The 12,212-nt window shown below is 43.6% G+C and overlaps 1 protein-coding gene across 1 annotated transcript; it reads right to left on the reverse strand.

The window, feature by feature from the left end:
- Nucleotides 1-426: 426 nt before the first annotated feature.
- On the reverse strand, nt 427-11,164 carry gdf10a (growth differentiation factor 10a). The gene is made up of 3 exons (XM_060854032.1): nt 10,586-11,164; nt 7,336-8,231; nt 427-1,828 (listed from the first exon to the last, which is right to left on the reverse strand). The coding sequence occupies exons 1-3, from the start codon at nt 10,839-10,841 to the stop codon at nt 1,637-1,639; spliced, it is 1,344 nt and encodes a 447-aa protein (XP_060710015.1). The 5' UTR covers nt 10,842-11,164; the 3' UTR covers nt 427-1,636.
- Nucleotides 11,165-12,212: the final 1,048 nt, after the last annotated feature.

The following is a 12,212-nucleotide window of genomic DNA, read 5'->3' on the forward strand; positions in this document are numbered from 1 at the left end:
ACAATATAACATGACTGTAGGTGAGTGATCTATGAATACTATGAAAGAGGCTAGACCTCTATCAAAATTGACTGATGGCTTTAAAACAAACAGCTGTAAACAAGGCACCAATATGGCTTCCTCTTGAAAGCGCACAATTCTCATCTTCCACATAGTATTCAAACTGTTGGCATGCTGACTGGAGGGAGATACGAAAGGTGGAAAGAGTTGCTTCTCATAACAGGATGAAAAGGCACCAAAAAAAAAAATTGGTTGAATTATGTCCAAACCATGCCTGTGTGTCATATCAGAACCAAAAGGAAGATACATTGGCTAAGGCTGAAATTAAGTCAACTCTGCATTACCTCAAAGAAGAATATTTTGCACAGAGACTTATTGAGAAGAAATTAACATACATCGAAATAAAAATATTCTTACTAAAAACAAGATTTGCACGATCCTATGGATCATGGTTGAATAATATCTTGACAGCATACAATTTCATTACAATTTGAACCTTTAATTTCTGAAATACTATTAATGTTACACTGCAGATTATAAAATGTAACCTCTGGGCACTGTGCACATTTTACAACATATATTTAGAAATATTACATTACTAACAACATATTCTTGGACCTTTTCAATTCTACCTTGCAGCTTCACATTTGGATGGAAAGAATTGTGTTATTTTTGCTATGCTGTTTTAGTGATAATTGTAATTTTAACAAATCCAACCCGAATGCTTCAACTTTAGTACCTTCACAGAAGATTGTCTAAATATCTCATTTTTTTCAGGAGCTTCATTATTTTAACTTTGTGGATATTAAAATTAGTACCATAATTCAGGACTTAGTACATTTTACATTGTCTGTTATATATCAGATATATGTTAATTTAAAATGATCTATTTTGAAATTAATGTTCTTTATACAATTTACAAGGAGTTTGCAGCTAATCACAATGTCCCTCTGATTATAAAAAAATTAATAACCATTCCCTTCTCAGATAGTTATGCCAATGTTTAGGTTATTGGGCATTAGGTTAAAAAGCAACAAGAGCTTCTGGCAGTTGCCCTACAATTATTTAACTGTTTTTGTTCTTTAGAAAAAGAGGAAACCTCATCCTTGCTACCAGGAATACAAATAAGTATTAAATAAGTGAAATGACAAATAAAGATTTGAACTCACAATACACAATACACCAAGATCAGGAATAAAGTATAATCTACACTTAAATAGACTGCCATTGCTGGTATTATTATTAATTTACATATAAGAGCACACGAAAGCTTAAGTACCACAATTTGCACCAAACTGTCCTGCTACCTTTAGAATAAGGGAATATTGTGGAAGACCAAATACTACTTCATCTGATGATGGTTGCATTTGTGTGCTGTAAACAGAGATTGGGGTTTTCTGTGTTGCTAATAGTTCTCCACATGTTGATGCCCGATGTTTACCCCATCTACACTTTGCTACTCAATGCCATAATTTAGCATGTTGATGTTTGCAGAGGGAAGGGGACAGAACTGGTATCAAGTTCTTAAAGTGAAAATGACACAATGCAGCTTTTACTTGTTATGCAGCAATACAGCGTACTGTATTAAACAGTTCCTGTCTTTATAACTTTGTTTTCCTGGCTGTGATAAATAACTCTATCTACAGGCACAGGTTTCCACTGACATGTTGGGATACACCTTTAAAACCACGTTTTTGCTCTCGTCAAAGAAGAGAACACTTAAGGCATTCATTTTGTCCGGTACACAGCAGGGCTCTGGAATTCCTGGGATAATCCCAACAGCCTTGACAATGCTTTGGATTGTTGCATGATTAGAAGGACGAACAACCTGTGATAAAAGGCAAAATAAAATCATCAGTTACTTGAAAGCTATTTCCACAGTTAGTCGAGTGGAGAATGATTTATGTCTTGAGTCTGTAAATTTCGAATTCATAATCTTCTTGTACTGGAATGTCACATTCCATTGCATAGTGTATATCTAACAATCACTGCTAGACAATTCTTGTATTAAGTGACTACCACATCATAACAAGTCAGTGATATAAATGCCCAGTAAATTTGTTATTAGTTAAATGGCTAATTACAGCAATATTTCTGATCAGATGCATTCTTTTTAGAGCTGCCAGGGTTTCTTTTTAAAACACACAGAAGCATTGAACTGGTAAAAATACAATATTAAAAATATCAAAGTTTAAATGTTAAAAGTTTTTTCAAAATAATTTAAAACAATATTACTAAAATATGCAGTAAATGTCTTAATAGCAAATTATCCTCATGAGAACCTGTAATTTTTGTTTCAGGCATTTGTTTGGCTGCAAATAAAACAAATCAGCAAAAAGAAATAAAAATCAGGCTAAGGAGAGTGTTAATGGCATCTCTTAGTCTCTGGCTTGGAAAGACAACAGAGAAACTGAAACAAAATCCAACATTAGAAATTGAAGAACATTGGGCAACAATAGGACAGTGAAATTAAATCAGTCTCTCTTTTTGTGAACGCCCTGAATACTGATGTTACATTTAAACTTATTTGCAAATATACAATCAACACTGTGAAAAGCCAGATACACATTTGGCTTAAAACAACTCCAGTATTTTGAAAGAGGGTAGAAAGTGTAGGTGTGAACGGATTTGACAACGTAGGTAATGAAGTATGCACAAAAAGTCATTTGTATACAAACACAGAGATTGCATTTGTCTCAAAATGTCTATCAAATCTTGCCTTTTTAAAGTAACAGCTTAAAAAGCAAATATGCCTTGATTACTACAGGGTATTCTGTTACAGTTAGAGACCATCAAAACATGTTTGCATGGTTGTGTGAGTATTATTTGAAATAAATTGCTTGATATATAGGAATAACTGCCCTTTTCTTCTGTTGTAGCTTTGTATTTGTTCTGCATCTGTGCTCACTCCCACGAAACAATGTAGACAACCGTGTCAAATCAAAGCAATGGGTGGGCTCAATATTTAATTCACAGCTTTGCAAAATAAAAGGGTTTTGTCTACAGAAAGAGAGCCTACATAATTCTACCTCTATCATCAGGACATAGCTGAAATGCCTTATGTACATTATTTTTCACCATGTCAGTGGCAGAAATAATTTTGCCTTTGTGCCATTATTTTTACGGATGATCGTCTTGGCTTGCAGTATAAACATACTTGATAATGTGACAAATGCCTTTATGCTAATAGCTGTTTTTCTTCTTTTAAATTAATTTCTGGGATGTATGCATCCCTGCTATGGCTGCCCTTGCTGCCCTTCTCTAGAAATCCTGAGAATAAGTAGGACACCTTCCTGACTGGTTGCAATTGCATTTACAGGAGTTTACTGTCAGTAAAAGGTTCATTTCATAGGGCTGTGCAGATATGTGGCTGGAGTGACACTTTGGTCAAACTGGGTAAGGATAGCAGGTTTCCTTCACTAAAGCGCACTGTATTGGAGACAGAGTTCCTCTATTCTTAGACATTTGAAAGTTGTAGAATGAAAAATCCTCTGAATGCACAGTTTTCCTGAGTACCTTCAAAAGCTGGAGGGTTTTTTATGAAAGAAATTTCTGCAACGTCGAATTGAGAACTCAAGATTCCTCACGAAATTACACAATGGCGGAGGTCGTCAAAACTGAATTTGCACCACATTATAAATCTTCACTTCCACAATCTCCAACTAAAATTTAATTTGTCCCATTATAATTTATAAACTGGCCAGTTTAAATAATTTAGGTGAAAGTGGAGATTGCAGATGCTGGAGATTAGTGTCAAGATTAGAGTAGTGCTGGAAAAGCATAGCAGGTCAGGCAGCATCCGAGGAGCAGGAGAATCAACATTTCAGGCAAAAGCCCTTCATCAGGAATGTTGATTTTCCTGCTCCTCGGATGCTGCCTGACCTGCTGTGCTTTTCCAGCAGTACTCTAATCTTGAGTTTAAATAATTTAACTAATTCAGGACTAATGGATGGTGACTTCATACTAATGGCATATTCCTAATTCTAATTGAATAGTCATTGATTAAAACTGATTATATTTACATACTCAATAACGTGCACAATTAACTAACTTTTGTGATTCAAAGGGAATTTGATGGCCTCCGTTACAACACTGCTAAATAATCCTCATTAATCTTATAATTGTAGCTTTAACTCTAATTCTGACTCAAATGTATTTAATTACAAGTTGAAATCCTGAATCACATCATCCATGCTTAATACAATTATTTCAAATTAATGAATTAAAACTCATATTGTTCACCAAAATCCTCAATACCAGTGCACTGCAAGGCTGCATACTAAGCCCCCCTACTATACTCTGTACACAGTCGCAACTGTGTGGTCAAATTTCACCTCAGTTCCATTTACAAATTTGCTGAAGACATCACCATTGTAGGTTGGATCTCAAAGAACAACAAGACAAAGTACAGAAAAGAGACTGAGTGCTTATTGGTATGGTAAAAAGCCAACAATCTCTCCATCAGTGCCAGTAAAATGAAGGAGCTGGTCATCGACTTCAGGAAATGGAGTGAAGGGCAAGCCGCTGACTGCATCAATGCTGCTGAGGAGATGATTGACAGCATCAGGTTCCTGGGAATGATTATCACCAACAATCTACCCTGGTCCACTCAAGTCCTCAAGACAGCACAACAATGTCTCTACTTCCTCAGAAGGCTAAGGAAATTTGGCATGTCCACAAAGACTCTTCCCAAATGTTATAGATGCACCACAGAAAGTACCTTATCTGGAAACATTACAGCATAGTATGGCAACTGGTCTTCCCAAGACTACAATAAACTGTAGAGAGTCGTGAACACAGCCCAGTCCATCACACGAACCAGCCTTCCATCCATTGACTCGACCTATACTTCCCACTGCCTCGGGAAAGCAACCAACATAATCATAGACCTTCCCTGGTTATACTCTCTTCCACCCTCTTCCGTCAGGCACAAGATATGGAAGTTTGAATAAGTGTCCAAATACATTCAAGAACAGCTTCTTCCCCGCTGTTATCAGTCTCTTGACTGGACCTTTCAAACGTTCATTCTGATCTGTTTTTCTGCATCTCCTCTGCAGCTATAACACTATATTCTGCACCCTGTTTTGCTCCCCTGAAGTATTTTGTATGGTACGATCTGCCTGTATAGTAATGGAAACCAACACATCTCACTGTGACCAGAATAAATCAATCAGTCAGGAATATCTGTCCCTCACGCCTCTCATCCACCCAAGAAAAAGTCTCGATCGGTGAACATCTGTAGTCCTAATTAACATGAATTAATTTGAGTATTAACATGGGCCAAACAGATCTAATCAGACTTAAAACCAAAGTCCTGCGGTTGCTGGAACAGCAGAGGGGGGAAAAAAACAATGGGCAGATCCACCAACATCTGTGGAGGGGGAAACAACGTTAACAGGTCAGTGGGTCGTTTTGGATGAGACGTGAGGAACGTAAGCCGTGAACATTGTGTTTCCTTCCAGTCAATGTTGGAGCAAACTGTAGAATGGTTCTGAATACAAAGGTGGCAGACGCTCTTAACACAAATATATGAGGGCCCCAACGCTGCAACGATGAAGGGGGGTGGGAGGGGGGCGGATACTGGTGATAAAGTTTCTTGTCCTGCATTTTGTTTTTGTTTTAACATACACAGTCATGTCTTTATTTGATGCTCCCACCCAATTACCCTCAGAAACCCGACAGCCTAAAACTTTGTTGTAAGCCCTTCCAGTGATTCAGGGAACCCTGTGAGCGCTGAGCCTTTCCTAACGAACACTCCCCCCTCTGTCTCCAGCTGTTCCCCGCTCACTAAGTAATTCATCGAGCTGTCTGATCCCGGTAATATGCCACTGCTACCAACCACCACGTTCCCTATTTTGACTGGCATCTTAGAGGCAGAATTAACACCGTTCCCGGTTGGTTTAAATCCTTGCCCTCAAGGCGGCCCAGCACTCCCACACAAACCCGAGACTGCGCAGAAAACTAACAATCCAAATGAACACAACTGCCCTCTACTTCAAAACAAATGGTGTGCTGCCTCCTTCCCTGCTCTATATTGGGGAACCAAATTGTTTACAGGGTACCTGAGGAGGCAGTGGCCGTGTAGAGGTCACATCCATTGTTCTGGGGACGCGTAGTTCAAATCCCATCATGAGAGATGGTGAAGTTTGAATTCAATAAAAGTATGTTTTGTTTTCAGTGGGAAGGCAGTGATGTAATGGTAAAGTCATTTAATCAGTAACGCAGAGCCCCAGGCTAAACCCCAGGGATGGGGGAGCGGAGGGCTGGTTCAAACCCCTCCAGGGCAGATGGCTAAAGTTCAATAATATCTACCTCTTTTAAAGCTGTTATTGAGGTGCAGTGGTAATGTCCCTACCTCCAGGCCAGAAGGTCTTGATTCAATCCCTACCTGGGTATATCGTGAACAAATCGATTTCAAAATGAATTTATAAACGTGAAGTATTTTCAAGTAGGTTTCTTGGAGCGCGGTTTGAACATATCCCTACTGGAGAGACGTGTGTGTGTGACAACATCTCTGAACAAAGCAATACCTTCTCTGAGTTTTCAACAAGTTTTGCGAGATCTATACGGGTTTCAGATAATTATAGATTTGAGGGGTTTGGGCTTCAAAAGGGGCAAGGAGCTGAGTCTAACAGTCTCAGTGTTTTCCCCTTAGTCTGGGTTTGAAATTCGCAAATCGTTCGGCTTGTTCCAGTCTCATAAAGAAGTGTGTAATTTCCTTTGCATTTCAGTTTGACTCCATATCAGTATAAAAGCAAATTACTGCGGGTGCTGGAATCTGAAACCAAAAGAGAAAATGCTGGAAAATCTCAGCAGGACTGGCAGCATCTGTAAGGAGAGAAAAGACCCTTTGTCAAAGGGTCAGTTAGACTCGAAACGTCAGCTCTTTTCTCTCCTTACAGATACTGCCAGTCCTGCTGAGATTTTCCAGCATTTTCTCTTTTGGACTCCATGTCAGCCCTGAAATAGGGTATGTTTGGTCTGCTCTTGGGTGTCAGGGTGAGAGTGGTGCTGAAAAAGCACAGCAGGTCAGGCAGCATCCCAGGAGCAGGAAATCGACGTTTCGGGCAAAAGCCCTTCATGAGGAGACTGCCGGACCTGCTGTGCTTTTCCAGCACCACTCTAATCTTGATGCTAATCTTCAGCAAATGCAGTACCCTCGGGTGTGGTATTTGGTGGAGAGGGAGTTCAGTGAGGGAGAGCTGGAGTGGGCAATTGAGAAAAGATTGCCTTTTAGCTACTATTTGGAGAGGAGACTACAAGAGCAAATGACTGTGAAAGGCAGGGTATTCACAATTTTCCTGTCTCTCTCTATGGACTGTCTTGTCAGCTTACCTTGGGCATTGGGAATTCACATGCACCCGCGCAGTAATAGGCGTCGAAGGATTTGGGAGATATAATCCACTCGCTCCAGCCAATGTCAGCGAAGTCTACTTTCAGATATCTCCTGGAGCAGGTCCTGGGCTCGTTCCACTGCCTCCTCCTGGCTTTCCGCATGGTTTTCTCATCAAAGCTGAGGACCTGGGAGCGCAGAACCTGGTGTTTGGTGGCTTCCTGTTCCTTCCGCCTCCTCTCCTTGCGGGCCACCTTGGGCTTGAGGGCACGCTCTGCATTTCCCCAGAGGTCGTGCTTGTGGTACTGGCTGTACTCCACCCCAGGCAGCTCGTTGTTCTGCAGGGAAGGGGAGGAAAAGTAGGTCTCCCTCCGGACCCGGGAGTCCCTGGAGGCGTTGGGAGACGGGCTGGCTTCTTCCTCGCCGGAGGGGAACGGCCCGTACCGCTGCAGGGTCAGGCCCACGCTGTTGGGCTCGGAAATCGCCAAGTCATTGGCGTAGATCAAGATGTAGGGCAGGTGGCTGGCCGGGGTGGGACTCTGCACCTTCTCCCCAAAGTCGAGCTGGGCGCTGAGCAGGAGCCTGTCCTGTCTCCGGGCCCCTTTCACAATCTGGGAGATGTCATTCAGGCACCAGGCCCCCCTCCTGTGGGGTGTCACGGTCAGATTGCCCAGCAGTTTCTCCCAAGGGGAAGAGGGCGAGGAGCTGGTGAAACTCAGCTCCACCGGCTGGCTCTTGTGCAGCGAGAGACACGGCGGGTTCTTGGAGTTTTTGCAGGAAAGATACCGGTTCCTCCAGCGTTTTTGGACGAAGAAATGCAAGGTGGCGACCAGGATCAGTTCCGACTCTTGGATGGAAGTCAAGTTGAAATAATACAGGATCTGGTGGTCAATAATCTCTGGACAAAAGTAAGCCAAAACCAACAGAAATCGGTTAGCTCAAATACAAATCGAAAGGACTGTAAGTCAGAAACAATAAACAGAAATGGCTGGAAAAGCTCAGCAGGTCGGGCAGCATCCGCGGAGAGAAATCAGAGCTCACATTTCGGGTCGAGATTGGAACTGATGAGTGGAGCTCGGGGTGTGGAGAGAGAGAGAGTCTTAGGGCATCACTCGACCCTAAACCATTAACTCGGCTTTCTCTCCCCAGGCGCTGCGAGACCTACTGAGCTTTTCCAGCATTCAGTTAACAGATAGAGATTTGACTCGAAATTTCTCTCTCTCTCTTCCACCCTGAGATCCCCTGTACCCTGAGCCCCACGAAACAGACTAACGCCTTCTGATGAGGGACTGTCAGCTTTTTTTTAGAACATTGAGAGGCATAGGAAGTGCCGACCGAATGTGCGTTAGCAGCAATTTTGCAGCGAGTTCTCCCGTTAGTTCGGTAAGCGTCGAATTTTAAATAACCTGTCCATTCCAAACGGGCACAGGCCTCTCTCTGGGGTGGTTTATTTTAAAGATATTGCTGAAACGCCTTTTGCGTTATTTTGTAAACGACCAAGCAAACCCAGCCTCGAACCCCCTCCATGAGCAACTGCTCAAACGATTCCCAGTTCCTCTGTATCTCACATTCACTGTTTCGGCTAAATTACTTCTCTCTAACATTTCACACTGAAAGAACGTCCTTTTAGGGGCAGACCCGCTACCTGGTAAATCGAGCCGGAGTAGTTAACGACGGATTGCAGTAATTACCAACTGGAAAGTGAACAGTTGTCAAGTGCCACTGATGGCCCAGAAAACCGCGTCAAATCTCCCGGGGACTTGTTCCCAGAAAGTGCAAAGTCCCAGCCAAACCCCCGGTACCACACGGGACTGTATATCTTTCCAAACCGTCATTGAGTCATTGAGAGAGACAGCATGGAAACAGACCCTTCAGTCCAACTCGTCCATGCTGACCAGATATCATAAATTAATCTAGTCTCATATGCCATCACTTGGCCCATATCCCTCTAAACCCTTCCTATTCCAATGCCTCTTAAATGTTGCAATTGTACCAGCCTCCACCACTTCCTCTGGCAGCTCATTTCATACACGCACCACCCTCTGTGTGAAAAAGTTGCCCCTTAGGTCCCATTTAAATCTTTCTCCTAAACCTCTGGCCTCTAGTTCTGGACTCCACCTCAGGGAAAAGATCTGGTCTACTTATCCTATTCATGCCCCTCAAACTTCTATAAGGTCACCACCCAGCCTCCTTCCAGGGAAAACAGCCCCAGCCTTTTCAGCCTCTCCCTCTAGCTCAGATCCTCCAACCCTGGCAACATCCTTGTAAAGCTTTTCTGAATCCTTTCAAGTTTCACGACATTTGGGGAACAAACTGTGGGTTTCAGTTCTTTGCTTGGTTATTTGTTGACGCTTGCCGGACACTCCCCTCCAACCCCTAAATGGGCCACAAGGAGACAACATATCCGCAACTAGCATGTCCCAGTTTGAGTCAGGTTTCTGCGAATGGTAGTTTCTGTGGCTGAGGAAGTGGAGGACACTGAGGGAGTGCGGGTGAAATGCCGTGTAGATGGCGCTGTGATTGACCCTGGTCTCAGTCATTAGAGCCCTTGTCCTGTGTATAGGGCTGGGGCTGGGGGTGGGGGTGGGGTGGGTTGGAGGGAAGGGGTTCTGTATTAACAACTAAAGCTCCCCACTCCTGCCAGGTGTACACAATCATTGCACATTTATATCAAATATCCTCAGTGCACTCCAAATCTCCACTGTGCCAATCGGTAAAACTTGTACTGTGATAGTTTTTACACTTAGGGAACATATACAAGAGCTTTCCTAACTCCCACACCCAGCTCCCGGTATAGCCATCTCTTCAGGCATCTTGAGATTGAACAAGTGTCCTGCCTTCCCCAGGTATACACACACACACACACACACACAGTGTCACACACACTCACACTTCCTCTCTCACATACACTCATTCACACACACAGATATACACACTCTCTCTCACACACACGCACACACAGGTATACACTCTCACTCACACACACACACAGACACACACTGTCTCACACACACTCACACTCTCTCTCTCACACACATACACTGTCTCACACACACACTCCCTCTCTCTCTCACACGCACACACACAGATATACACACTCTCTCTCACTCGCACACAGACACACACACACACACACTGTCTCACACACACTCACACTCCCTCTCTCTCTCTCACACATACACTGTGTCACACACACTCACACTCCCTCTCTCTCACACTCACACACACACACACACACTGCCTGCTCCTTACCCTCTCTCGCCTTGAAGCTCCGCACCGTGTTGCCGTCCCTTGGCCGGTTCCCTTCTCGCTGGTACTTCTCATACAGTTTCAGCATGTGCACTCCCACCGTGTCCTGAGCGGCTCGCCCCAGCGCCGAGATGTGACTGGGTCGAGCGGGCTTGCTGGCATCTCCCGCTGCCCTCTCGCACTGGCCCTGGAGCCCAGCGAACGCCAGGGAGGTCAACACCTGAAGCAGGAAGCGGTGCTCTGCCCAGCGACAAGCCATGGTGCTGGGGATCTGCAATAACTGACTTTCTGAATCTCTCTCCTTCCCCCCCTCTCTCTCTATGCCCTCTTTTAAGTTTGAGAAGCAGACCTACTTATCCTGACAGAATGACGGTAACAGCATTCCCCTCACACTGGGTATTCAGGAACCTAAAGCTGCAATCCTTTTGAACTGAGCGCTAGTTTAGGGAATGCTGGTGCAGTCCCTGACTGTTTCTCTCTCTCTGTCTCTGCCTGCAGCTAAGTCCCCGCTCTCCTCACTGAATCTCCGGCTCTCCTCGGTCTTGTACTCAGCACAATAAAAAAACAAGATGTGGAACTTTCTTCCCAATCCAACACCCAGAGAGAGAAAAAAAACTTTTCATTTTAGGCGAAGGTACCGGTGACGAAATGTATCCACAAGCCAATCGGAGGTCAGACCCTTCCTGAGCCAGCCAATGGGCAGGTAGGGGATGGAGAAGGGGGCAAATGAGTGAGGATGTCCCCTTTAAGGGCTGGTTGATGGCGAGCGGTCCTTTTAAATCCCCCAGGGGATGAGTGGAGCTCTGCAGGGAGATAGAAATATCAAGAACCATCCTTACACTGCGCCCTGTAGCTCCCTATCCCAAATTAAAATAACCACCGTGCTGCTTTTAAACGAAGCCGGTCCTTGTGTTTGCACTTTCGGGACAGAGACAAGTTATTTCTCTTTGCAATGTCATTGATGTTTGCTGTCTATCAAAGAGGATGTCCCAATGTCTGTTCTTGTAAAACAAAACCGTTTCTGCTTCGCGATGTTAAATGCTTCTTTGAAGGAATACGATTTAAATCCCGTTTGCGGATTCGGGGGTATTTTCAGGAACTCGTTTTTGGGAAAGTCAGGAGTGTTATGTTGGTGGGAGCTGGGAGTGTTGACACTATCTCGGTGTGACCTGTTCCCACGCTCTGCCCCACATTGTCCACCGGCTCAGGGGCTGCTAGGAGATGCAACATTATCCTCTGTGCGCTGACTTCTTTTAGCGCCTGGGCGAGGTTACTGCTTCGATCAGTTGCGAATATTCACATCCTTCCCAATGTAAGGGGGGGGGGGGGGGGGGGAAGAGTGATATGTGGACATTTCATCCCATGTTGTCAGTCTTTCTCTTACGCTTCAAGGGTTAGGCTTTGAAAATTAGATCTGCTAGTCTGAAAGAAAGAGTGTAACTTCATGTGGCATATAATTGAAATGACTAGATTTGAACAATGTAAAGAGAAAAAAAAATCTGCGCCTTATCGAAACATTGATAAGGATGGACATTCTGTGGTAAATAATGATTAAAGCGACATGAATATCAATTTAAAAAAAACACACACACGTTTATTTTTATTCCCAAATTGCACGGCATTGTCATTC

Source organism: Hemiscyllium ocellatum, chromosome 43 (assembly GCF_020745735.1).
Source record: "Hemiscyllium ocellatum isolate sHemOce1 chromosome 43, sHemOce1.pat.X.cur, whole genome shotgun sequence".
Lineage (NCBI taxonomy): Eukaryota > Metazoa > Chordata > Chondrichthyes > Orectolobiformes > Hemiscylliidae > Hemiscyllium > Hemiscyllium ocellatum.

Bases quoted from the DNA above. Each gene is read 5' to 3' on its own strand.
- gdf10a (XM_060854032.1), bottom strand. From the start codon at position 10,841: ATGGCTTGTCGCTGGGCAGAGCACCGCTTCCTGCTTCAGGTGTTGACC. The intron at 8,232-10,585 runs GTAAGGAGCAGG...ACTTTTGTCCAG, and splicing joins GAGCTTCAAGGCGAGAGAGG to AGATTATTGACCACCAGATC. The intron at 1,829-7,335 runs GTAAGCTGACAA...CTTTTATCACAG, and splicing joins GTGAATTCCCAATGCCCAAG to GTTGTTCGTCCTTCTAATCA.